This window comes from Pezoporus occidentalis, unplaced genomic scaffold (assembly GCF_034315485.1).
Source record: "Pezoporus occidentalis ecotype Australia unplaced genomic scaffold, CSIRO_AGI_Poc_V1 ctg27, whole genome shotgun sequence".
NCBI lineage: Eukaryota > Metazoa > Chordata > Aves > Psittaciformes > Psittacidae > Pezoporus > Pezoporus occidentalis.
In genome coordinates this window covers 10,105,075-10,130,583 of record NW_026914611.1, presented here as the reverse complement: position 1 = coordinate 10,130,583, position 25,509 = coordinate 10,105,075, and the positions used below count along the sequence as shown (strand labels likewise).

Below are 25,509 nucleotides of genomic sequence, written 5' to 3'. Positions count from 1 at the left end.
CACCTCTACTGGAGAGGGTGGAATGGTGCACATGTGTGTGTACTGAATTTGAGATTGTCTCTTGCTGCTGTAGCAGAAGTGAAACTGCCCTGATGAGTAAAAGATTCGTTAGAAGAGCTGGGTAATATTATTATGTGACTTGCTCAAGTGACCTCCGGTTGTGCTAAGTTCAGTTGCATTTTGCTTTGTTCTTTTTGCTTGTAACTGCAATTGCTTTTTCTAAGAAAATAACTGGAAAAAAAAAGTTGAAGTAGTTTTTTAGGACTGTGTATCACTGTCAGGAGAGGGAGAAAAGAATTTACCAAATATTTTAGGGTGAGCAAGTAAAGTGAAATTGTCATGTGTGTGCAGTAGCCATTCTTTCTAGGCAGATGAGCTACGTTTGTTCTGACCTTCTGGTAGAGGTTGTTGGACTGATAACTTTAACTGAAACTGTTTTACTGTCCTGTCAGGTTTGGCCAAATGCCAAGCTTCCATCAGAACAGGATAGTTTTGTTAAAATTTCTGTTGGAAAAGTGTCTTGAGGCTGGAGAGTTATTATTTTGTTGAACCTCAGGGTATAACAAGCAGCTCTGTGGCTCAAGCACTTTTGTGCCATGTAAACATTTTAAGTATGACTTGCTTCTTGCTTTGGTCCAGACAAAAAAGCCTTTAACCTGAATCTCCATTGACTGCCAGGCTGCTAGTTGTTCCTGCCTGAGTAAATCTGGTATTGTTTTTCCCCTTCTTTTTAATTTTTCTTGAAGAAAGCTTTGTTCTGGGCTTTATCCTAAAAAGTATTTCATGACAGGAACATTAATTTCTGCGTAATTCGAGCTGGAAAGCTTTTTTCAAAATACATTGCCACAGTAGTTCTTTATACAGTCTACTTGTTGCTGTTGAAGGATCTCATAAACTTGTTTCTTCAAGGGACTGCATAAGACATATTAAGTAGGACAGGGAAGTAAATTCTCTTCTGAAATGCTGCAGGTGGTTGTCACAGAAGTAGAGGGTCTGTTCCACTTCATGTGTGTCATTCAGGGAAGGTTTAACTGTTACCATGGGTTTCCTTAGACTTCTGACTTCAAGGTAGTCATCTTAAGTTCTTTGAAAAGAAACAGAGTTACTGAGATAATTTTCCTGTTCTCCCTAGTAGGAAAATATTTTCTGCTAATGCCAGCTTTGAAAATGTTCAATCTTCAGAACATCATTTCAAAGGGTTTTGATATTGACTGGATTCAGATGACTCACAACATTTCTCAGAGGGGTTTCATTGCAGTCACCTGTTACATCACTGGTTATTTGTTGTCATTTACCATTGAATCCGAATATTTTCCTGGGATATTTTGATTCCACTGAAATTCCAGGAAAAACAAAGCCAATGAATTGGTGGCCATGGAGCTTCTCTAGATTCTTGGGATGAGATTCACCTGGTCAAATGCAAATTCTTGTTATGTAGATACCAAAGCTTGAGCAACTTAGAGTTTCATATTTTGGTTGTCATGCAGTTAATGAAAAATATTTATTTCTATGCTATAACCTGTGGCATCCTGAAATAGATGGCTCCACTAGCAGTGAAGGGAGCCTAGGGGGATTACATTAGATGAATGCTCTAGAGCTCTTAATGACTCTAGCCATAGTGTCTGCTCTAGAAGGAGGTTGTTTCTGGTTCCTGAGTTGCATGGCAGGCCTAAGGAGAACTGAGACCCACAGTAGTACTGTAAGTCCCAAAACCAAGCACTTTGCTGCTTAGAAACTTCCCAGTCTCCAGTGCCTGGACAGGAGCTGTGAGCCTGAACCATTGGGAGCCTTCCTTTGCACTGTGGTGGCAGGTCAGCTTCCCAGAGTCTCCAGCTCTCAGCAGAGCTGAGGAGGGAACTGGATTCTTCTCTCACAGAGAAGTTGGATTTCTAAAAAAGTGTTTTTATGGCAGAATAAGTAGATTTTGAAGTTTAAAATTCCCCAACTTTTACCTGCAGTTTTTTACCTTCTGCTTGTATTGATAAATTTACAATTATCGTAATTTTAGCTCTCATCACCAGCATTTATCTTCTTTCAACATGAGTAGAGTACAGACATTTCTGTGGGAGAAACCTGAAGCATTTACTAATATTTAGCTATTTCAGAGATTTTGAGAACTTCAACATTTTAGATTTTTGCAGGTGTCCCAACACTATGTAAGGTAATCTTCATACTAATTTCCAGTTTACTCAGCTTTAAATGTCTTTGGAGTTTAAGAAAAGTCTTAGAGCTATTTACAGTGTACAAATGCTTCCATTAAAATGCTTTGTGACTTTCCAAAGGAGATAATTATTTATTCTGAACAATGAATAACCAGTAATTAGCATCAATTGTCCAAAATATAATTTTAAAGCAGATTATTTTGTTTTGAATGTTTTGGAAAATGTTGACAAGGATTTCTTTCTTGACTTTTTTTTCCCCTTTCTAGTTGCATTCATCACTAAATATTGAAGCACTGGAGAGAGATTTTATATGCCGTTATTCTCCTTCATGGATAGAATGCTTCTAATAAGTGATGTCTATTTGCACTGACATCTGTTTATTTTATTAATAGTGGCAAGCCTTTTCCCCTTGCTTTCACTTCCCCCACTTAAAATTCCTTTATTAAAATTCTTAATTTGCCTCAGCAGTGGGATTAATACTGTTTTACTCAAACAAATGCACTCAATTTAATGTAAAACTCAGGGTAATAATTGGCCTCTGACATGCTTGTAAATAGTGGTTTCTGTCTACCCAGTTGTTAATTATGTCTTTTCCAGTTATATTAAGTCCTTTTGTATAGCCTGGTAGGGGCACCTACATCCTGGACTAGCATGCAGGAAACCTCCTGTTTATTGCTGCTTTGGACAAACCATCACTTCTCTTTGTGTTTCTGTTTTGCTATCTGTAAAGTGGGGTTGATGCTCATCTCCTGTGTTTAGAATCTGACTGGAAAGCTGCTGGGAGCAGGGTCTTTTTATTGTGACTTAGGAATATAAGGCCAGTGCTCATCCTCCTCCAGGAACATGCCTGGAGGTGGCTCTGGATCCAACCAGTCTGCTCCAAAGTGGAGCCTGACCCCCACTCCCCTCCTGACTGGGACTTCTGGGTTTTGCCCTCAAGGCCATCCTCACCTTCTTCATGCTGCTAGTGTTCCAGAAAAATGTATTCATTAGAGCCTACAGAATGTTGCAATCAACAGGACATATGCAAAATCTTGTAAATACCACGATTTTGTTAATCTGGATATAATGGAAGCAGCCTGTATTTGCTTTGAACTTGAATAATAATTTCAGTTAATTAACTGTGTGGCCTTTAAAATATTTACATCAAACTATTCAAAACAAACTATGTTCTAGAAATAAATGCAAAGTAGAAATAGGCAACTTGTGGTGCCTTTTTGGCAAAAATTAGAAACTAACTTTGGCTTTCTTTGGATTAGGGCTGAACTTCTGACGGTTTCAGGAGGCAGCCAAAGAAATTCAGTAGAGGATACTTGTTCTCTCTGAGCACATGACACTTTCCCAATGGGAAGGCTGTAGATTCTGCTTTTATGAGAATTTGAATATGGTAGTAATACTCTGCTTCCTTGGTGTTTCTGTGTTTCCAAATAGGGCATATATTTATGACAAGGTCTTGTAGGTTTTGGGTCCTTTTGTATGCATCAGAACTATGCTGGTAGGTGAAATGAGAAGGCACAGAACTGATCCTGTTAACTCAGGTGGAAAAAAGATTTATATATCTCTGCTTTAGATGGGATATTTGGTATGACAGGGCTATTTTAAATGGTACATTTCTTTGCAAGCTTGTTGATTCTAAAATGTAGAACTTGAAGAGAAAAAAAGAGTCTCCATAGGCATGTTAGTTTAACCATGTTGCTCTTTGTAGCAGGAAGGGGTGAACCTGGAAGAAATCTGAAGAAAGCTTTTTATTTTCAGATAATCACTTTACAATGTCTGTTACTATTATTTTTCCAGATTGAAGCAAGTCTTTTTTTCAAGTAGTCAATTTAATTTCAAAATTATAAAATTGCACTTGTCTTCAAAATGAAGTATTTGTTCTTTGACTGAATTAAGTATTTAGTTTGTCAAGAAATGAAGGATTTAAATTCTGAGCTATTGATTTTGCTTGGTTTGGTGTGACCCAAGGGTTTTTCAGCTGCCATTGCTCACTTTAACGTATTAGAGAAGAATGGAAAACCTTTTAATCCATTTGTTTTGGGTTTGATAGTTTTTTTTTTTAATTATTTATTTCAATGTTACTTTTTGTTTAATTTTGGTAAAGTACAAAAAAAAATAAAAAATTGCTGATCTTGGTTCTAAAAATGAAGGCCAGCTGTCCTACTTCCAAGCAGTTGCGGGTGCTATGGAGACTTATCCATGCCCTTTTTCAGTTGCAGACTTTCTGGGTGATCTTTATTGGTTCCTTTATTCACATCATCCAGCTTCAGACTTCTGTCTGCAGCATCGAGTGCCCTGAGTAGTATATGACCTTGCAGAGCGTGAGTCAGGGCACTTATCTTAGAAACCTCAATTCATACGGTGCGAATAAGTTTCTGAGCCATGTGTGTCAGTCTTTCTACGTAAGGTGAGTTGCCGCTACTTCTCTACTTACTGTTGGAACAAGGAAGCACCTGATGAAACCCCCCCTGTTGCTTTGACAATATAGTGGTAAGGGCTGAAAATGATCACCTTAGGTAGGGAATGGCCCTGCATCTTCAGGCCATGTACTAGAAACAAAGTCAATGCTCAGCTACTTTCCAGTATCTTGCACTTCCTTTCCCATTCTGCTACGTTCTGCGGAAACAGCTGAAGCAACACTTCGATTATCGAGCAGCAGATTTCTGGTTTATCCACAAAATACACACCCAAAAAAAATGGCAGGTGAGTTTTGTGGCAGCACCCAGCTGACAGTGCATCAGTCAGAGTGATGGGAGCTTTTACCTTCTTTTTCCTTCTCTTTCTTCTATGGTAAACCACATTTTATATACAGCTAAAAATAATTTCTTAGAAAAAACAAGTCTCACCCACTTGACGGTGCCACTGACACAGATTTTAATGAAGAACCTAATAAAGCATAATCAAGGCCAATACATGCCCCTCCTCTCTGTATGTAGAAAAGTGAGTTTGGGTTTGTGTGTCAAATCTGAATGAGATTTATGTCAGATATTTCTGCTGTGTTTGAGGGTAGAAATAGAGGATTCATCAAAGGCCTCTGAAAAATAAACAGGGACTTCAGCTATAAAGTGAGCTTGGTTTAAAAGGGGGTAGATTAATTTTGGACAGCTTTCTGAAACACTAATGTCCTTTCCATTTGTTTTGTTTCATTGTTGTTTTTTTCTGGCTGCACTTAGATGGTAAAACTAATTTATATTATAATTTATTTATATAATTTAGATATTTATATAAATTTATATCCTGATAAATAGTAAAAGTGTTAGGTATTTCATGCTATATTATGTTGGTTTTGAAGTATATGGAAATATGCACTGGAGATACGTTATGATACTAAACCTTGCAGCATTTTACCTGCAGTACTACATGTGAGGCACAAGACCTGTAGTTAGAGTAAAGAGGGGCAGCCCTCGGTCTGCTCATCAGCCCAAGTAGGAGCACATGAGGGTTAGAGAACAAAAACAGGACAGACAGCATTTTTTTTACACTATGCCAAGTCAAGCAGTGTTCTGAAATGAAATGTGCCAGCCTGCAGCCAAGGGATGTCTGCGCAGTCTAGACCTGCACTGTCAGCATGGGGCTGTGCAGCTGGCCCTGGCTTGCCAGTCTTGCCCCAGCCTTGGAAAGCTCAGGCCCCCAGGCTGTGAAGTTAAACGTGAAATATTCAGTCAAAGGCTCTTATTAGGACACTATAACAGAGTAAAAATTTGCTCCACTTGTTGCAGCTGCTCAGTAATGTGTGCTAATAGCAGTGCTGTCACTTTGGCATCACCAGGTGCAGGCAAAAGTTGCTACGGAAATTTCCTGCTTTTCAATGTCTAATCTTTCAGCTTCAAATAACATTTAAATTGTCGGTATAATAAATGTGCAGCAAATTTAAGAGAGTTAAAGAGAGTTTAATATTAATACTCAGAAAGTGTAATTTGTTCTTTAGGAGCATACCTGTTGGCTCTTCTGAATGCTGGCTTGCACAGTAGCACCTCAGTCTTTGCTGAGGCTAAAAAGATAGTGTTACAAATAGTACAGATAGTACAAACAAATTGCACTTGATTTCTGTTTAAAACATGCTAGTTGTCACATGTGGTGAGAAAAGTCAGCAGCTGATATTGAGGGTGCAAAACAAAACAGTTTAAACATCGTTGTGCCCATATAGCTGCATTTTTAGAGTATAGTTGGCTGCCCTAATGCAATATAAGAGCAAATGTGTGGCTGCCAAGGTCAGACCGTTAAGTGTAATCCAAACATAATAGTCTGACAGGGACTGGAGTTGATTCCTGGGGAGGAAAAGCATTAGTGTCTCTGGGGGTGAACCATTCCAAAGAGCATGTGATAGATGCTTTGCATGGATAGGTAAACTATTAAGCTAGGTATAATTCATTTGGTGGATATTTGGCCTGTCCTTCAGATTAAGGGAAATCATACATAATGCTGCCTCTTTCTTCCCACTCCATCTCGAGTGGAGTTCAACATCACTAGTTCAGGGGCAGATGTCCATACCTGTTCAGAGGAATGTCACTTGTTAGGTCACTGGAAGGCACCATCGGCAGGTCTGGAATTTGCCCCAGGTATTTTCTTCATACATGTAATTGGGCATCTGTAATAAATTAAGAGATGATCCCAGACTTGACAAGGAATGATGCTAGTATAACTGGTTTTGGCCAGGTGGACAGTGAAGGAAGGAACAATCATCATGGAAGTGTTGTGGCTCTGGAGACTTGAGGAATATGTCTTGGTTTGGGTTTTCAGGTTTTGGGATCCTTTTTTTTTGGCCAGTTTTATATTACACATCTTGGGAGAAAGTACACATTTGGGTCTGCCATGGATCTTCAGTATGACTCACTGCTTTGCAAAATGCACGTAGTGGCTGATGAAGTTGCTGGTGGCTTTGGCTCAAGGTGCTAGAAGACTTCTGTGTATATAACCAGAAATGATAGACTGTATTATTTCCTGGTAGCTATGAGGTGGAGAATGTATCTTCTGTTAAGTTCATAGCTAGCCTAAAGAGAATCTGAATGTTTCTGTAAATTTGTGAAGGAAGCTATATATGACTGATAGCATATTCGTTGTATTTAAGTTTACAAAAATGTTTTGCTGTTAGAGTTAAGATGTGATTGGGCAGCAGGGAGGAGACTGTCTTATTTCCTCTTGGCTGCTCTGCACAGCTTGAAATGAACAGCTGGGAAATGATGCTGGACTGGAGAGCACAGCAGGTAGGGAGTGAAAGAGGATGTGAGAAACAGGCAAGGAGAGCCTGTTACCTGAACAGGTTAAAAAAAGTAGAGGTGGTAGATGTATAACCAGTTCCTCATGGTGAGGGTGCTGGACTGAAGGCAAAGCTGGATGAAAAAACAGATCATGAAGTCACTGTAAAAATGCACTAGATAGGATGGGAGATTTCTTATGAAACTCTGTATTTCACTTTCCATTTTTATATTTTAAAGCTGTTGATTCTGGTTTGTGTTCTAATAAAATTTAGATTTAGAGATTGAAAGACCTTTCGGTGGTTTTGAGGTACTTAGGGGCAGGTCTCCACGAAAGCACAAACCAAATTTGATCTCCTCCAAAACCTAGTAAACATGTGGATTTTGTGAAAATTTATAAAATACTTTCATTTTTTTTTGTAGGTGAACAGTAGGTTTAGTTCATGGTGCCAGTGAGAAGCTGGGGTAGTCTCTTCTGTTGTCTCCACCATGCCATCAAAAGACTCAGAACTGGAAGATTTACTCCTTATTAGTGAAGAATTGAGTTGAGCTGAACTGTTTCTGCTCATTGTGTCATAGATGCTATGAGTATAGTTCTGCTTCGTTAAATTCCTGGATGAATAACGTGTACAAGAGAGACAGGGTAATCTAGCTGGGATAAATGGTGTGGGTTTGTTTGGGTTTTCTTGTGTGGCATTTGTTTTTGTTGCTGCTGTTGTATGCTTGGTTGGTGTTTTACCTTTAGGAGCATTAGGTGGCATAAAAGGAGTCTGCCACTTACGACTGACGGTCATTTTTTTTCTTGATGGAATCAGTCTCAAAGCAAGAGCAGTTCCAGAGAAGCAAGGCTGTGCTGCGATCCCTCAAAAGGATTTGTTGAGTGACTGCTTCTCACAGTTTTCTGTGATCTTTCCTGTATCATCAGTGTAAAAATCTACCAATTTCCTTAAAGGCCAGCTCCTGGGGTCATGTAACTTTGTAAGAATTTGCTTTCCTTACATGTATTCCAAGTTTTCTTGGATAGCAGAGATGGGGGGAAGACCAAAAAGCACTGAAGTTGTCACCCAAGTTAACCTCAATCTCAAAAAAAAGCAAACAGGGAGCACCTCCAGTAAAGCGGCATGGCTCTCATACAAATGATAGAAGAAGTGAGTCTGTAATTCTGAATTAGGAATGGTTCAGAGAGTGTTCTTCAAGTAGAGTGATTATTTTCTTGTCTCACTGGATGAATGTCAGGTTTCCAAGCTGCTTCTCTGTCATGGTTTAAGCCCAGCTGGCAACCCGGGACATTCTTTTAAGATTTCTGAATTGTGTTTAATACCACAGATTATGAGGCCTTGCAGTCTGCAAGCTGAACAGGACTTTCTCACTGGGAGGATTTGAGGAAAACGTGATCTCAGAAAACCAAAACCAGCCATGCATTGCTTCTCTTTCTGTCTCTTCATCTCACTGGATTCTTGCACAAAAACCCCAAACACAAGTGCTTGTGTGTACACTAGAATAAAGTGTAGGAAAATGTCTGCTATTTCTTCAGTGGGTCCCTGGTTAAATACTATTCCAGAGTAATACTTAGTTACATTGCAAAAATGAAAGAGCCACTGAAATATTTAGTATGAATTGCTATTTTCTGGTACAAGTAAGTCTCAATAATCTGCTTCCTATGACTCATGAATTTCTTGCGTATATCATTTGTTACAAAAAACAACAACATAAAAGGCAGTAGAACCTCAATTATACTTTTTTTTTTTTTGTAATATTGCCTTGCTTTCATTTAATATTTGCTGTTAGAGGTTTTGGAGATTAAACTGGAAATAGCAACCCTTTGTGAAAGAGCAATGGAATGTTGTGAAAAATGTTAAATAAGTATAAATAGTACTGTATGTATAATGATATTAAAAATATTTTATAGAGCTTTCCTATGAATTAATGTCAGTGCACTCATGCTTTCCTACACAAATAAATATTTTTTCTAATTAAATAAGGTATTTTATTCATATTAACAGTGCAAACTTCAGTTTATCTGATGGGACCTCTGTAATCTTGATTTATACAGAAACAATAAAGATTGTTCCTAACTAATAACAAATACGGAAATATATTTATTTCCCTTTCACAATGGGATTATCCATTTCTCATTCATTTTTCCTTTCATCCTGGCCACATATGTTTGGAGTCCAATATCTCCAGCAATATTACTTGTTTATTAAGGGGACTGAAATGTAATTTGCATTTAACAGTTCTGATTTTCTGGGATTTTATGTCTGGGTAAACAAATCTGTTCAGACAGTGTTGGTGAATGACAAGGTCTGACAATGAGGATTTACGTTAAAGCATAAGGATTAAAATGAATAGTAATATATAAAACTACGTAATGTTCAATAAAGGAAAATTTTTACTTTTCCACTTTATTGAAGGTTGGAAGTCAGTTCATTGATCCATATTTTTCATAGTAAATGCTTTCTGTCAGATATAAAGAAAACACAACCCCTGTGTTTTGTACATCATTGAACAACAATTATTAACATCCTTAGTACTTTATTTCCTTTTAAGTGATTTTTTTTTTTTTTTAAGTATCAAATGGGGTTTATTTGGTTTTGGTCACAACTTAATGCTTTTATTATATTGTTAATCAGAAATTCACATTTCTGTACTAATTTGTTTGCACTGATGAAAAAGAACAAATCATGGTTTTGTTGGCTTTCTGGTTTATGTGTTTAAGCCTGTATAAATCTCAGCTCAGTCTATTCAACCCAGCTAATGTGAAAATGGCAGTTCATGATTTTTTGTAATTTTGCAAAATGCAGCTCTTTATTTATGTTGGTGGCAGTAAAAATTGAGACAGCTACATTAGAAGATATTTGGAATCTGCTGCACCTGAAACCAGGAAAGCCTTATATGTTGTTCACCTACCAAAGAAAACTTGAGTGTCTGCTCTGCAGTATAGCTGTGACATATCATATGAGAACAAGTCCTGTGAGGAACAGCTGAGGGAACTAGCTAAAGTACCAAGGATATTGTTTAGTCTGGGGAAAAGGAGGCTTAGGGGAGACCTTATTACTCTCTACAGCTACCCGAAAGGAAGTTGTAGCGATGTGAGTGTTGGTCTCTTCTCCCAGGTAGCAAGCAATGGGTTGAGAGGAAATGGCCTGAATTTGCACAGGGGGAGCTTTTGATTCGAGGAATGCGAGGAAAAATTTCTGCCCCGAAAAGGTTGTCAAGGTTTGGAACAGGCAGCCCCGGGATGTGGTTGAGTCACCATCCCTGGAGGTATTTAAATGATGTGTAGGTGTGGTACTTAGGGATATGGTTTAGCGGTGGACTTAGTATTACTAGCTTAATGGCTAGATTCAATGACTTTTAGGGTCTTTTTCAACCAAAATGGTTCTGTGATCTTATGTATTGCCATTTGTAGTTACCACTTCATAACTAGGTAAAATCGCCTTTGTCCCAGTTCATTGACAGTGCAGTTCATCTTTTTTACCTCCACTTTTCATGATTGTCAGTAGATGAAAATGTAAAATTTCTTGAAAGTAATGCAAATGGCTCCTTTCAGTATTTTGTGCCATTGGCTAGGAAGTAAATATAATACAGTATGTTCTTGAGGTGCACATTTCAGAAGAGATGCTGTTGCATATCTAAGCAGAGGGAATATATTACTTCATTTTGTTGGCTTTTACACACGCTGGCAATAATTAAATAAAGTTGATAACAAGTTAAGAACCCCTGCCACTCAGTATTAGGGAAGCTTCCTGTATGCAACAGTAGAAAATGAAGTGTTTAGTATTTAATGTATAACATTGCAAATTATCCTGCTATCCTCTCTCCATTAAACATTACATTGGTATTTTTGAATACTTTTAAAACAGGTTGTTTTGGTGCTTTCCAAATTTAATTCTAAGTCAGTTTATGAAAGAAATAGGAGCTGACTTAAAATATTTCATTGCTTTGTGATGCAGCATGCAAGGAGACAAATAGTCAAGATTGTAAAAATAAACTTAATGTTTAAACATTACATTTCTAAAAATATGAATTATCTAGGAAAGGCAGTGTCAGATTCGTTCCTTGGTAAGTCAGGTGTTATGTGAAATATATTAATTTACATTTGGAAAGGTCATCTGTGCCCATCCTGTTGTGCTTTCAGCATTCAGTGGCATCTTCAGAGAAATCTCATTACTAAAACCCATTTAGTTACTGATTCAAAGGGTAATGCATTAGTAAAAATTTATATATAAGTTAAACAGTAATAGAATCTGTCACATTGTTGTGCCTTGGTGTTTTTTGAATGTGGCTAAAATAAACTTTGGTCTTTCACAGAGCCTTTTTATGGGAAGCTAACAAAGTGGAGATTATTGCAAAAATGAGGACTCGAATTAATTAACTCTGGGATGTATTGCTTAACAGTTTTGTTTTAAACAGAAATGTTAAGGAATATTTCATATGATGTTAATATTTTACTGACACAATTCAGAAGCAAGAAAATGCCAGGTAGAACTAAGACATTCAGGTATAGGAAGGAGTCCTAAACAAAATACCAGAAAATTATTTAAGTCAAGAAAATTCAGTAAGGATATTTTTTTAAGCCTAGGTAAAATGAAAACAGCAAATAAAAATTGTAATTGCAAGACTGTTGTAATATGGAACTTTAGGCAATAGAATTCATAGCATTTCAAAGTAAACTTTGAGAAAGTGAATATAGTTGCAAAGATGATTTCTTTGTGCCAGTGGAAGATGGTGCTTGTCATATAATATTTAAATGCATTAAACTATGACTAGTGCTAAGTGAACCTGGAATTAGAGGCCAGCTTCTTCTCAATATTCCTGTATATAATATCAACTATTTTAGAAACTGAGAAATTAAAGATCATTTGAGTTTTATTTTATAAGAAGAAACATGGCTCAACAGTGGCAGGTAATATTTAGGGAGAAATTTCCCAACAAGACCATGTGTTGCAAGATCACAAGCATCGGAGATGTGCAGTATGGTCCTGTAGGAAAAGAAAATTATTAAATGAAGTTACTAAAATCAAATTACCATACCCATGTAAAATTCTGATTTTGGAACAATGTGTTTTCTTGACAATCTAAACCTCTTCCCTGTCCAACAAATACCTTCCAAAATAATATAGCTGGTAAAGAAGACTGTTAGATATTATGCTGTAGACAGGTCTATTAAATCTAATATTCTTGTGAATCTGAACAGATACAAATTATCCCAGCTAGAAGCCAAGTTGCTGTAATTCTATTGACAGTCAAATTTGTTCAAGTAGAACCACATAGCAAGAAGCAAATCTCATGTAGTTTGAAGTGTATTGTAAGACCTAGAGACAAAACATCAGTGCACACAAATGGAAGGGAGCACACTTTGCAGTTAACATAAAAACATTTGCAATACAAAGGCAAGGATGCCAGCACAAAGGGTGTGATGCTGGGCTTTCAAGAAAAGCAACCATTTTACAGAACTCCGACCTGCTTTCAGAGTTTACCAAGAAATTTCATAAATGCTGTGGAAGTGCAGATGACAATGACAGCACAGGAACACAGGAGGACTCTTGTCTCTCTTAAATGTGCTCTCAAAGTGAGATTCTGCGGGAGACGAGCTTGTGATGTGAGGCATGAATGGACAAAAAGTAGAGTTAAAAATAAACACCAAAGTTGAGTGCCCTGTAATCATTGTGAGGACAGAAAAATAAGTGAGCACAGAGAAAGCCACATTTCAGAATAAGTACTATTATTACTTATGGGAACAGGAAATAATGGATACTATTGCTTTTCTGAGTTCACATGATAGCCTTTTTCCCTCTGTCCTGAATAGAGCAAAACTTTCTTCTAAAAATATTTTTCTTTCAAGTTTTTAATTAAATTTTAGTTTTCTGGTGTGTATTATGAGATATTGAAATTATTATTATTAAAATCAGAAAGCACTGGTATATGAATGTCCGTATTTTATCACTTCTTATTAACAGTGAGAGAAAGTAACAAGCACACGATCAGAAGCTTTGAAACATTGACACACCAGGTGACAGGACAGTCAAAATAATAAAGAAGTTAGGAATGTATAAAGCTTTTGAATGCAAGCGCTGTATCATAAGAAGAGCTGAAGAGATAAATAATGAAGGAACATTCTGTTTTTAGATGCCTATTTAGGATTTTATCATCTTTAAATGAAGTACAAAATTCTGTGTTTGAGTTCCCCATTGGCTATGTACTTGCTTTAGGAAGCTTGCTTTTGTGATTGTGTAACACGTATCAGAGGATCCTGCACTTTTACATACTGGGATGACAATGCAAAACTTGCCAAAACAAGGCAAAAGGAATGTAATGTGGTCATCAGTACTGAGTGTACCTCTTGGAGTACTGTTGCAATTAGACATAAACAGTATGCTTGAGAAGAAGGCGACTTTTGGAAACTGCAAAAAGCATTACAACAGGAACCGAAATATTTGAATTGAGAATCCAAAAAAGAAATGTAATTTTCCATGGGATTTAGTCCCTCTTTCTGGATCTGAATTGCCTAGTAGGAAGTATTTCTAAAATGCTAAGTCGTACTGACACGTGTTTGAAGTTTTGAGTATTATCCAGATGTTAATCTGAAGCATCAATAGGTTTCTGTGCAAAAGTTGGTGAAGGGCTGGAGGCTGCCTCATGGTATGGTGGGCAGGCTCAAATCCCACGTGTGCTGGGTATTTAATTATTACACAATGTAGAGTGGCTTCAGAAAGAGTGCAAGAATCCCAGTCTGAAATGTCACAACACTATTGTCAGGGTGGTCTTGTGTGAGAAGTCAGGAAACGTCACCTTTTACATGTCCCAGGCCTTACAAACTACCTGGGAGGTGGGTCTGGGCTAGGTGGGACACTGTGCTTTGTGTGGGTATTTGCTTCCCAACTTCAGAAGAAATCTGGGGATTGCAACTTCTTTGGGGTGTGACACTTTTCAAATCTTAATACATATTATAAATGTTTTTGATATTTCAAATAAAAAGTTTAATAGACGGAGAAAATGTCTAAAAGATGCTGATCATAACATCAGTAGGCAAGACATGACAGTCAAGTCATGGTGATTATTGTAAATCTTAAAGAAATAGATGCCTCATTTATTTTGGATGTGTATGAGTGGTATTTTTAGTACTGAAGTATCCAAAAGTATAAACTGCAGGAGGGAAATGCAAGTAAAACGTGAAGGACCTGGAGCTACCAGCTGTTATCATGAGTTTGGTGCTATGCTATTTGAGCAGAATGTACGTCTAAATACTAGCTTTCATTTGACTCTCTGAGAACTCATTTTGTGACAGAGTGGATAGTGCAGTTTATTCTCCCTAAGAATGTGAGTTGATATGAGACTAACCCACTGTTAAGCATTTGCTTGCCAGCTCAAACAGGATTTTATTTACTACCTTTACTTATAAGAGGGAGTCAGTAAATAATAACAAGCAAAGAAAGCCTTCCTGTGGTAAAAACTACAAATTAAAACTCCAGTGGATGATAAGGAAGGCATTGATTTTTCATGATGTTAAAAAACAATGGGAATACTCATCATTGTTCTTTTAGCACTGTACATTCATCTGTGTCTGAACAAAGTAAATACAAAGGTAAAATGTAATTACAAAGATAAAATCCTTAACACTCATGTGTAATGAGTTTGCCCTCATAAACCTATACAATTCCTAAAGAGATCTGTCCTGGCAGTCTCTGAGGGTGGGGATGCTAAAATCATTCTGTTTGTGAACAGCAAACATTGTTAATTCAAAACAGAAAGTATCATAATTGTTCTAAAGCGAGAGAAGCACTCAGCCTGTCACGAGTTAATGCCAAAGCTGCTTTTATAGCCGCTATTCGAGGGAGAAGACATCTTAATTAAACTCTGCCTTTGCTGAGGACAACCTACTGACAAAGTGTACATGCTAACTGCAGTCATGCATCCTGCTGTTGCCGTTGTCAAGGAAAAAAGCAATAAAAACAGGCTGCAAGTGGCTGCTGTCATGCAGGTTGCTGTGGAAGGACAGGCTTAAGAAGGGGTTGCTTTTTCCATTCAGTACAACATCTTTGAAATTTTAGAGACAACCTCTAATAACTACAAGTCAGAATAATTCTTTCCATGGTGGGGCATTGCAGACATGTCACACTAAAAAGTTCAGCATCAGAAGTCCAGGTGCATCATTAGGAGATGTTGAGCTCTCCTTTGTTTTTTATCCAGTGGTGAAGTTTGCTGGCTTAGGATTTTTTTTTCCCCTGAAGTCAAGATGCTTAAAATTAAATAGAAATGGAATTTTCACATAATCACCTCTCTGTGGCAGCTGGGACTTTAAGAGAACTACCAGCAAAATATCTGTAATAAAATAATGAACTGGGATGTCTTTGATGAGGTTGTCTACTCTCTTTGTGTTTGTTTGTGTTGTATTATTTTTCTGTATTCTCTTGCCATTCCCCTTCTTTTTCATGTGGGAAGATGTGCATGGGGTGTAAAGGGTTAGAGTAATTGCTGATCTGTCTACCTGTATCACTGCAATGGGAGTTAAAAATCATTAAGTACCGGTGCACCTGCAGACACCAGTCTTCTGGTATTTCTGGGCACTGCTGGTCACTCTAACTTTCTAGCAGATAGTAAACCAAAACAAAACAGAAAACTGTTGTCAAGTGAGGTTTGAGAAACTTGTTTGTAAAGTATCGGAGACTGTTCCTGCAATATCATGAAGGGACAATAGGTAGATACAATGCTATAGGAATACAGGGACCAGTGGATTGCTATTCCCTGCTTACTGCCCAGGAGTCTCAAAAAAAAACTGAAAGGGCAATTTATTTTTCTGCAAGGAGGAGAGATAAATTCCTTGCCTGACAGGATTGTCTGCTTCGTCTTGGAGATATTCATCTTGAGGCTGTACGGGGTAGTCTTTTTGAATATTGCTTACTGTGACTTCCATTGAGATTAATGAGTCATTTCATACAATTCCATCACTGAATCTGGGCCACTTTTTTGGCTAAGATCAAAGAAATACCATGCCACATTGTCCAGTTCCACCCTGGTTTTTGAGCACTGTTCAGCTAAAATATTTAGTTGTTTTTTACTTTGAGTTGTAGATCCAAACTGTTGTGATATACATTAACTAAATATTACAATCAACAAACAGTAAAAAAATGCATGATTAAATTACTTGTCAGGAATAAGTTCTAATCTTGCTAAGACAGGTAGGAATTTAAGGTAGAAAAGATGCTCCTAGGGGGGTAGATAAAACAGGTTCCAGTAATCCATATGAAAAAAAAATAAAGTTTCAGTTGCTACACTTAATGGAAAAAAAAAAAAATTCTTTGCCATTTATTAGTCTACAGAGATATACTTTATGCAATGAAAATATTAATTAGTATCACACTATTAGTAATAAATTCCATTTCAAACATTCAAGTGAAAGAGCCGTGTTTTGGGGACAGTTCTGTTCAGTTCTCCAACAAATGAAACCATTAAAGCTGAATACAAGTGATATATAACACATGACTAGGATCCTCTGGTCTCATGCTATAATAATTATTTTGTTGTGTTCGGACTTGAGTGAAGAATTAAATGGGGGATTCATACCCTGTCTCATCACACAGCCTGAAATGGTAGCTGAAATGCATTGCTATCCACCATATCAGTTTTCTTCAGATACCATTTTAGTTAGCTGGTTAACTTTAAATAATGCTTTTGGTGAAAACACAGACAAATGATTGTGCAGTTTCTTGTTAGAAAGTATATTTTATTTGTGAATTTAGAAAAATTAATAGAATGAGTATAAAGAACAATTTCAAAAGTCACTTCTGTTTCACTTTTTTCCTGTTGAAGCAGTAGATGTAAGTAGCTGGTGATAGTGAGTTGGCTGTACTTTGCCTAACTGCGATGCGTCTTTGAGCTACAGGGATGATTAAAACTCATGATTCTTTGGGTGCATAAACTTTTTCAAAAGGCTGATATTTTTCCTGTAAATACTTTGTAAAGCTCTGGTTATAGTAATATTATTAAAATATTTTTTTTTAGTCTTTTAGGATGCCATTTTAATTTGTGTAAAGCAAGTAAGTTTAAAATTGTCAATTTGGAAGTGCACATTGAAAGCATGCGCTGATAGGAATAGTGCCTGTGTAAGAGAATGTCACTTTACATTTTTAAATTATGAAAATACTTTAGAGTAGCCTGATGAAGTTCTTTAAGACAGTATAGTCAATGAAACTACAGTTCATTCTGTTTATAATTTTTTTAAAAAATACTTGTTTCTGGCTATTCTTATATGAAGAACATTTACATTTGCTAATGTAAAAATCCATGGAAAGTAAAATTTGAAGTTAAAAAAAAAATTGTAATGTACTTACGTGTTGATCATCAAATTTTTATATTACTTATTTCCATGCCTCAAAAGTCTTGCAGTGTTAATATTTATAGTAACAGGTTTTATTATATTTACAAGTAATATAGATATCTTATATTTTTAATTTAGATGGGTTTATTGTTTAATATGACTTTAACTTGGATATTCAAGGAAAACTTAACATTTTCATAATCATTACATGGAACTGAACCTCTGTAGAAAAATTCAGAGCTTTCCACTCAGAGGCAGTTATTTTATTAGTGTTTATTTCCGCCTCCTGTTAGGATACCGTAAGTAACCCAGCATGACTTGACTGTGCAAGCAATTATACACAATTTGAGGAGGATTTTATATTCTGGCCATGGGGTTGCATGAAAATAATTTCTGTTGTCCTTGGAAGTTTACTTCTTCATTTTATTACATACCTTTCTCAAAGTCTTAGGATTTTAGGTCATTATTGCAAAGCTAAGCATGATATGACGTAGATGCTTTTAATACCAATGTCCCCACAAGTTTATGTACTGGCTGCCTGGAGTTTGGCCTGATAATTTATGTTTAACAATACTAGGGCCAATATCACTCAGAGGTAGTGCTGTTGATTTTTTTAAGTTGTGATGTTGTCTTCCTCAGCACTGAACTAGTTTTGCAGCAGCTTACCTTGTGATTTGGTAAGGCATCATTCTTGAGATGAATCATAGAGTTATGGCTTGGCAGCTTCTGTCCAATTCTGGGCAATTTTCCTAAATGCAGAGTATTACACAGGGCAGAGTATTACCTGTTCAGCTACCTGAATTTCCCATATACTTTTATCTTGCTAAGTTTTTTTTTTCAGGTTTTTCCCTCTGTTGAAGGAGGGTTATGTCATTTCTTGCCTTGACTGTGGGTCTTATTTCCTGGGGAGTGGGAGAGGGCAGGTGAATTGTATCTGCTTCTAGATCAGTAAAATATCTTGGGAACTCTTCAGATGGGACTGTTGCAAAATATTATACCAGATAAGTTTATCACTTTTGGTACAGAGTGAAAGGAGACAGAACTTTTCCTCCAAGTGTCCTTAAAAATTATGTGAACTAGAGTAAGTTATTAAAATGTATGAAACAGGCAAGGTTTTTTAAATGTTTTGTTAGATTCTGTAAGGTTCTATACATGCTACTGTGTTTTTTTCTTGTGTTTTACCTGTGTTAATTATAATGAAGGATGTTGGAGTCAGAGAACAGGACACACAACTGACCTAATAATACTCTGCGGTGAGACTTTTTCCCATCTCCATCAGGACCATCCTGTTGTAGTACTTAATTTAAGATGGCAATGCTGCTTCACCAAACTTCCTCCTGCAGTGAGAGAAGCAGGGATAACTCTTGGAAAAGTTTTGAGGCTAGTGACAAAATATGTTTGTCTTTCAGATCCCCAGCTCAAGGGTATAGTGACCAGGTTATATTGCAGGCAAGGCTACTACTTGCAAATGCACCCCGATGGAAGTCTCGATGGAACCAAGGATGACAGCAGTAATTCTAGTAAGTGACTGCCCCAGGGGAATGTCATAATCGCACATGCAGATTGCATTGCTTGAGTATGAACGTGCAAGCACAGTGTTAATGCATTTGGAGGGTTTCTGAATGTGTTTTGTCTGAAGGAAAAGGGTTTTATCTATTTGAAGTCTAATGACCACCAGCACAGCTTGTGCAGGACATTGGCCTAAATGTATTCCCTCTGAAAGGGAAGGTGTAACAGCCAGTGGACCTTAGGAGTGAGACACTTAGGCCAATGATTGTCTTCTTATAATTTCATGAAAATGGTAAAATTATATTAAATAAGTTTCTTGTAAAAGCTAAATTTCTTCAAATAAATAATAGCAATGGAAACAAAAATTCCTTGAAAAATCTGATCATGTAGACCCTGATTCAGCAAAGCAAATAAATGAATGTCTACCAAAATCTTGCTTAAAACATATGCTGAAGTACCTTGCTGAACTGCAGCTTAAGGTCCTATAGTCCCTATACTAGCAAGAGTTCCAGTGACTTTAAGAGAATTTCTACCAGTATAGGGACTGTGACAGTGGCAGTTTTCAAAGATATCCCAAACAAAAGTTGTCTTGAAAGGCCTTGTGGGTTGATGCTTTGGTACTGTTTTCCTATGATACTGCCACATGTTTTCATTCCATGAGCACATATATGTTTGATAACTTCAGCTGCAAATTATAATTAAGCAAACCTATTCTTACTCTAGAAATAGTTGATATTTAATTTTCTGTTTAGCAAAGAACATTTGTGTTTTGTTTATTTAATGATAATGGCATATTTAAGTAACATTTATATTTGATCTTGAGGTCTATTTTAAGCATTCTTAATATAAAATATCTTCTTATTATGCATAGATAAATAAACCTTTTTTTTCTCAAAAATGTTGGCATTAGGCTGTAAAAACTAAGGGATTTGAGGTTTTTGCTTTACTTTGCTTAGGTCCCTGGTATTCTCTCAATGTACAGACGTCATTTTTAACATATTTCATCAACAGATAGCGTGATCATCTTTTATTGTTCGATTGTATTTTTTTTCAGAATTGAGAAAAAGAACTGATTGCTCAATTTTGGTGTGCATTTTTCTGCTTGTTTTTTCAAGTGGTTTTCCCCTACTTTCCTTGTTTCTTTTCTTCCCTTAGTGTGTACATCTCTCATGCCTGCTTCTGTACTGGACTAGATACTAAGACCTTATACAGACAAGATCATTATTGCTTTTTATAGAAGCTTTGCCTATAAGAAGTCCAAGAATTGTGTCATAAAGTGCAAGCATGTATCTTTCCTCTCCCTCACCTTCTCTCTCTGCACATCTCTCTCTTCTTTTCAGCTTCAGTGAGGAGGTGTGTATGACTGCAACAATTTTGGACTGTTTTAATGTCACTCCTGTTTAGGTTTTTTTTTTAAATCTTAGAATTCTGTAGATTTTGAATGTTTGCAAAACTAGACCATAGTACCTTACTTTCCTCTTTTTTGCTATTGTAACCTTTACAAATCTTCCTTTTTTTGCTTACTCTATCATTTTTCCTCCTCCCTGCCTTTCTGGATATCCATCTGTCTGCCCATCTCCCTTGTTCTTGTTGTTCCAAAATAAAAAATGAATATTCTATATCATAAATATTCTGAAATGTAGAACTTGTCCAAACTCAACCAAATACCAGACAGCAGTATTGCATATTTTGGATAAATATTGTTAGATAAAGTGTTTTACTTCAACATGATTTTTAGGCTGAACCAAGGTGTGGTTTTTTTTCATAAAGTAATTGTTTTCTTCCTTTAACTGGTTTGATTCACTGTTTTCTTCTTCACTAGTCCAATTTTACAATATTATTTAGGAAAGACAGTTTAGACCATAAGAATGCAAAATTAATCTCCACCTTAATTTTTGCTAGTATATATGTATCAACATTATATGAAGAGCTGAAAAGATTTATCTATTTGGTATATGAGTATATGTCTGTTTCTTCTGTGCTGTCAGTTTTTCTCCTCAGTTCTTTTCCCTTTCCACTTTGTTTCCTTCCATTTCCTCTTAAACTTTTTATTTCTCCTTGCTTTCCTTTATTACAGCATATTTCATTTTTCCTTTTCTCTTTTACTTTAAAGTGATATTTTTCTCATGGATGGAATTCCCAGTGTTCTGATTTTTTTTTTATATATTTTTATTTTCTTTTTTTTTTTTTCTTTTTTTGTGAGCTCCTTATCATGATAACTTCTGTCTGAAGCTTACTGATAAGTATGTTTTGGCAGCTGCCAGAGGGGGAAAATCCTGCTTCTGACCATGGAGCTTTCAGGCTGTCTATTTGATATGCCCAGTGGGCGACGGGATGGACATATATTAGATGTCAATAGGACTGAGGATGACTTCCATTCAAAGTGTGTTTTATAAAAATGGAGAAAATACATGCTGCCAAAAGGGTGTGCATCTCTGCCAGCCTTCCACCCATCTTCTGCGCTATTCACTGTTCCTGTGAAAAAGTCCTCCTCATGCACTGACCATCTGAGTACCTGTGTGTCAGAGGAGCCAGAGTGAGGAAGTAGTGAGAGACAGAGAAGTGATTTCTTTTTTGTCTTCAGCAAGGAATCTTTTTGAAGCTTAATCATGCTGATGCTTTTTGTGCTGTTGCAGTTTGTTCTGTCAAGCAGTTAGAGGAGTGCTTAAAGTTAAAATTCCCTCAAGTGCATCTTTCATTTTATACTCATTTTATATGTATGTCTGTAAACGTAGGTTATACACAATTGGAGTTACAGTGTTATAGAGAGGTAGCACAAAGTAAGATCAAGATGTAGTCTGTTCAAACTGAGTGATTCTGGTTACACCCTTTTTTTTTTTTTTGTCTTCGAAACTTCTTGGTAGTCTCTTTAGTGGGACTTTTTACTTCTATCTGAAGTTAAAATGAGTTTTCCTACTGGTTTTGGTCAGATGCTATAGTGCAAGCCATTGTCCTAGCTTGCTTTATGTTTGAGTAAAGGGTAGAGTCTGCAGAGCTAGAGGGCAAGATTTTTAATGTATTGCTGTGCACAAACCCTTGCATGAAAAAGGAAGAAAGATGTGACTGCTTGTAATTGCATCCCTGAACATACTTTCGCTTATGTTGGTAGCCATGCTATAAGAACCCAATCTATATGGAGTGATGGGTTTCAGTTCCTTGTTTAATTTCTTTTTATATCTTTTCCAAGTTAGTGATGTTCTATAATGGAGTAGAGATTAATTGCACCTATTGGTTAACAGTCCTGAGTTTCTTTAAGTCTTATCACCAGACCAAGGCTGTTAGCTTTAACCATCTTGTGTGTACAGTTTGTATGTTTTTGCTAGTCTTAGTGATATGTGGAAAGAGGCTTTATTGCATTGCTTTTCTTGGTTTAGATGGTTTTCACTATTTTCTTCCTCTAATGCCTTACACTTTCTGGGTTGCTTTTGTGGATAGTTTGAAGTGAAAGTAGGGCTGACTGTGGTTAAAGCTGTAGGCTTGGTTACTGAGGTCCTACTCAGCTTAGCTATCCCTTTCTAGCTCTAATTTTCCTTACAGCAGTTCTCGGCATTACCTGGTGAGAATGGAACTTGCTTCAGTGTTGTCCATAGACCTCATCATTATTAATTAGGAAAAGCAAGCTACTACACAGAAATCATAAAGAAATGGAAATTATTTTCATGTTGTGCTTGTGGTAACAAGAGTTACATTCCTGTTCTGTCTTCCTTGCCACTCAAAATGACTCATTTTCAGTCTTTGGTCTATCTTCAAAGTTTTGTCTCATGAATGAAGGGCAGGTTTAGTAGAAAAACTAATTAATTTGGGAAACATACAATTCTGTTTCTTTAATTTCTGAGTTTGAAACCCTGAATCTCTCAGCCATATGGCTTAGTTTGGTTCACCTGAAGAGTATATCTCAGGCAACAGCCACTGAAAAAAAACATCATAAATTCTGAAACTTTCCTCAATGGGTGATAAGCCTGATTTTAACACTCAAATGCTGCTATTTGTGCCCCCTGTGAAATTAACAGTTGTGTTTAAAACAGATTAAAAGAGCATTACTCATTTGTAGCCTTATTTCATAAAGTCTTAGATGCCAAAGTTAACATTACCCAAGCATCTTTGATTTGGCTGTGCTGTGCACATCTCTTGCTTAATTATGCAGCAGCATGCCTTAGTTCCTTTGTGCACTTGGTACCTGGTAGAATTGCTGTTCAAGAAGTCATGCAACTGTTTAATATTATTTTCATCTTTCAATGCATGCTCCTAATGCTCTATTTATATTTTCCAAAATTAATATGGAAGTATTAACTTTTTCATGTCTCTCTAAACTACCTTCCACTCTCATATTCTGGCTTGAAGATATTACTAAAATAATGTTCATATTATCCTTCTAAGGTACAGGAGATCATTAGACAGAAATAAAGCACATGAAGCTTAAAAAACAACAGCTGCAATGCTGTAAAGTTTGGATTACTGAGCTGAAATATTTGCAGTCTGATTTTTGCACTGTTTTTTACTGCAGTTTGTCTTCAAAGAATTGCATGAAGATTTAGTCATGTATTTACATCACCTTTGGGAGTTAGGTAAGCCTGTTTCTCCCATCAGTATCATGTTAGTCAGTGTGACAGGATCAATGGAGGCCATGTTCAGCCATACTAAAAAGTAAGGTTTAATTACGTCTTGTGTAACATCAGGTGGATAGAATGGGTTTCCTCTGTAAGATGGATGGATCTCTGAATACCAACCTTCCTGTACTCGTTGCCAACCTAAAAGATGTTCTAATGGAGTCATCGTTTTTGCCTGTAGGCACGTAGATGGAAATAAAGAAATAGTTGCCTTGATCTGATTGGAGATTTGGTGCTGTGGGTACGCTTGTTAACTGACACAGGGCTGCGCATGTGCAGAACAGACAGCAAGTTTATAAGCCGTAAGAAATTGGTCTCTAGCAAGCTTCTTGAGAAAAACAGTGATCTGTAATGGCAGTTTTCTTGTAGCTACAAGTCAGTTGTACCTACATACACTTCCATAAGGATATGGAAATATCTGATTTCAGGCATTTCAGATTTCAAGTTAATAGTCCGTGAGGGCATTACATACAAAAAAAGGATAAAAGGTATGTGGTGGGTTTGTGTTTTGCTTAAGGAAGGAGTTACAACATCAAAAAGTGGACTTTAACTTTGGCTGAAACTTTTGGAGGACTTGGGTTGTTCCTGCAAATCCTCTCCACACCACCTAAACCAGTAACTTTTTTCATGCCAGTTGTTGCTATTAACTGTCCACCTCCCCCATTTTCTGATCTTGTGTGTGGTGAGAGTAGGCTTGCATGCTTAGGAAATCATTTTCTCTACAGTTGTGGTTTAGGTGGTATAAAAAGAAGAGCTAAGGGAGCATGCACAGCCTCAGCACTGACAAAGGGTTTTACTTGCACCATTTTTGCCTGTCAGTCCACTTGATTACCCTGATGTTCTCACATCTTGTTTCCAGCTGGATTTGCCAGGCTTTATACTTGATTGTGCAGCATGGAAGCACTGAGCATCAGGCAGAACTATATTTCCTGGGTTGTTCCAGGATGCTTCCTCTCTCAACTCACTGGTGGACTCACCAGGCTGGGTAGGTACATAAAGATGTTCAGGGACCTCACCCCCACTTTTTTTTTGGTTTTGGATCATTGTCTTAGAGGGAAGCTGGGGGCATGTTTCTTTTTACCCTCCCCCCTTGGGTAAGGGCTTATCTTTGGCTGTGCAGACCTGAAATGCCAGCAAATTCTGGAAGGCTTTCTGCTTTTCTCAAGGCAAATTCTTACTAGAGTAGGGGATAGCACAGGTGAATCCTAGGAAGGTTGGAAATATGTAATTATTCACAGAAATCCTGCTCAGTAAAGTTACCACACAGCCAGGTTCTGGAGGAAATTGAATTTCCTTTGGCCGCTTCAGAGCACATAAAAACCACATGCTGTGCCTTACTGGTGCATGTTTTGCCGACCTCACTGTGAAGCACATTGCTGAGCATTTAGAAATCAATAATTGAACGTAGACTGGCCTCCTTAGTTTCACCCAAATCTGAAAGATTTTGTGGAAGTTACTGAATACTCTGGATGTGCAGAATTAGAGCATTTCAGATCACACTGTAAAATTTTATGGTCTTAGACTAATTACAGGAGCTCTGAAAATCTCCAAGTAAAACTTGGTGTCGGTAAAAGACACATTATATATATATATTGGATGAAGCCTTGGCTGAGATGGTTTAGCGTGAGGTGTCCCTGCCCATGGCAGGGGGATTGGAACTAGGTGATCTTAAGGTCCTTTCCAACCCTAACTATTCTATGATTCTGTGATTCTTTATG

At 37.0% G+C, this 25,509-nt stretch overlaps 1 protein-coding gene across 8 annotated transcripts in view; it reads left to right on the top strand.

Annotated features, from left to right (window-relative positions):
* The window catches only part of FGF14 (fibroblast growth factor 14), a 399,242-nt gene that overhangs the window by 275,265 nt on the left and 98,468 nt on the right, over positions 1–25,509 (top strand). For 5 of the 8 annotated variants that reach the window (XM_062624691.1, XM_062624699.1, XM_062624695.1 and 2 more), the window contains one exon: positions 19,085–19,195. The exons of the other annotated variants lie outside the window; for them this stretch is intronic. In XM_062624691.1, the coding sequence (XP_062480675.1) occupies positions 19,085–19,195 (111 nt within the window). The remainder of the gene's footprint in view (positions 1–19,084; positions 19,196–25,509) is intronic. 8 annotated transcript variants of the gene reach the window in all.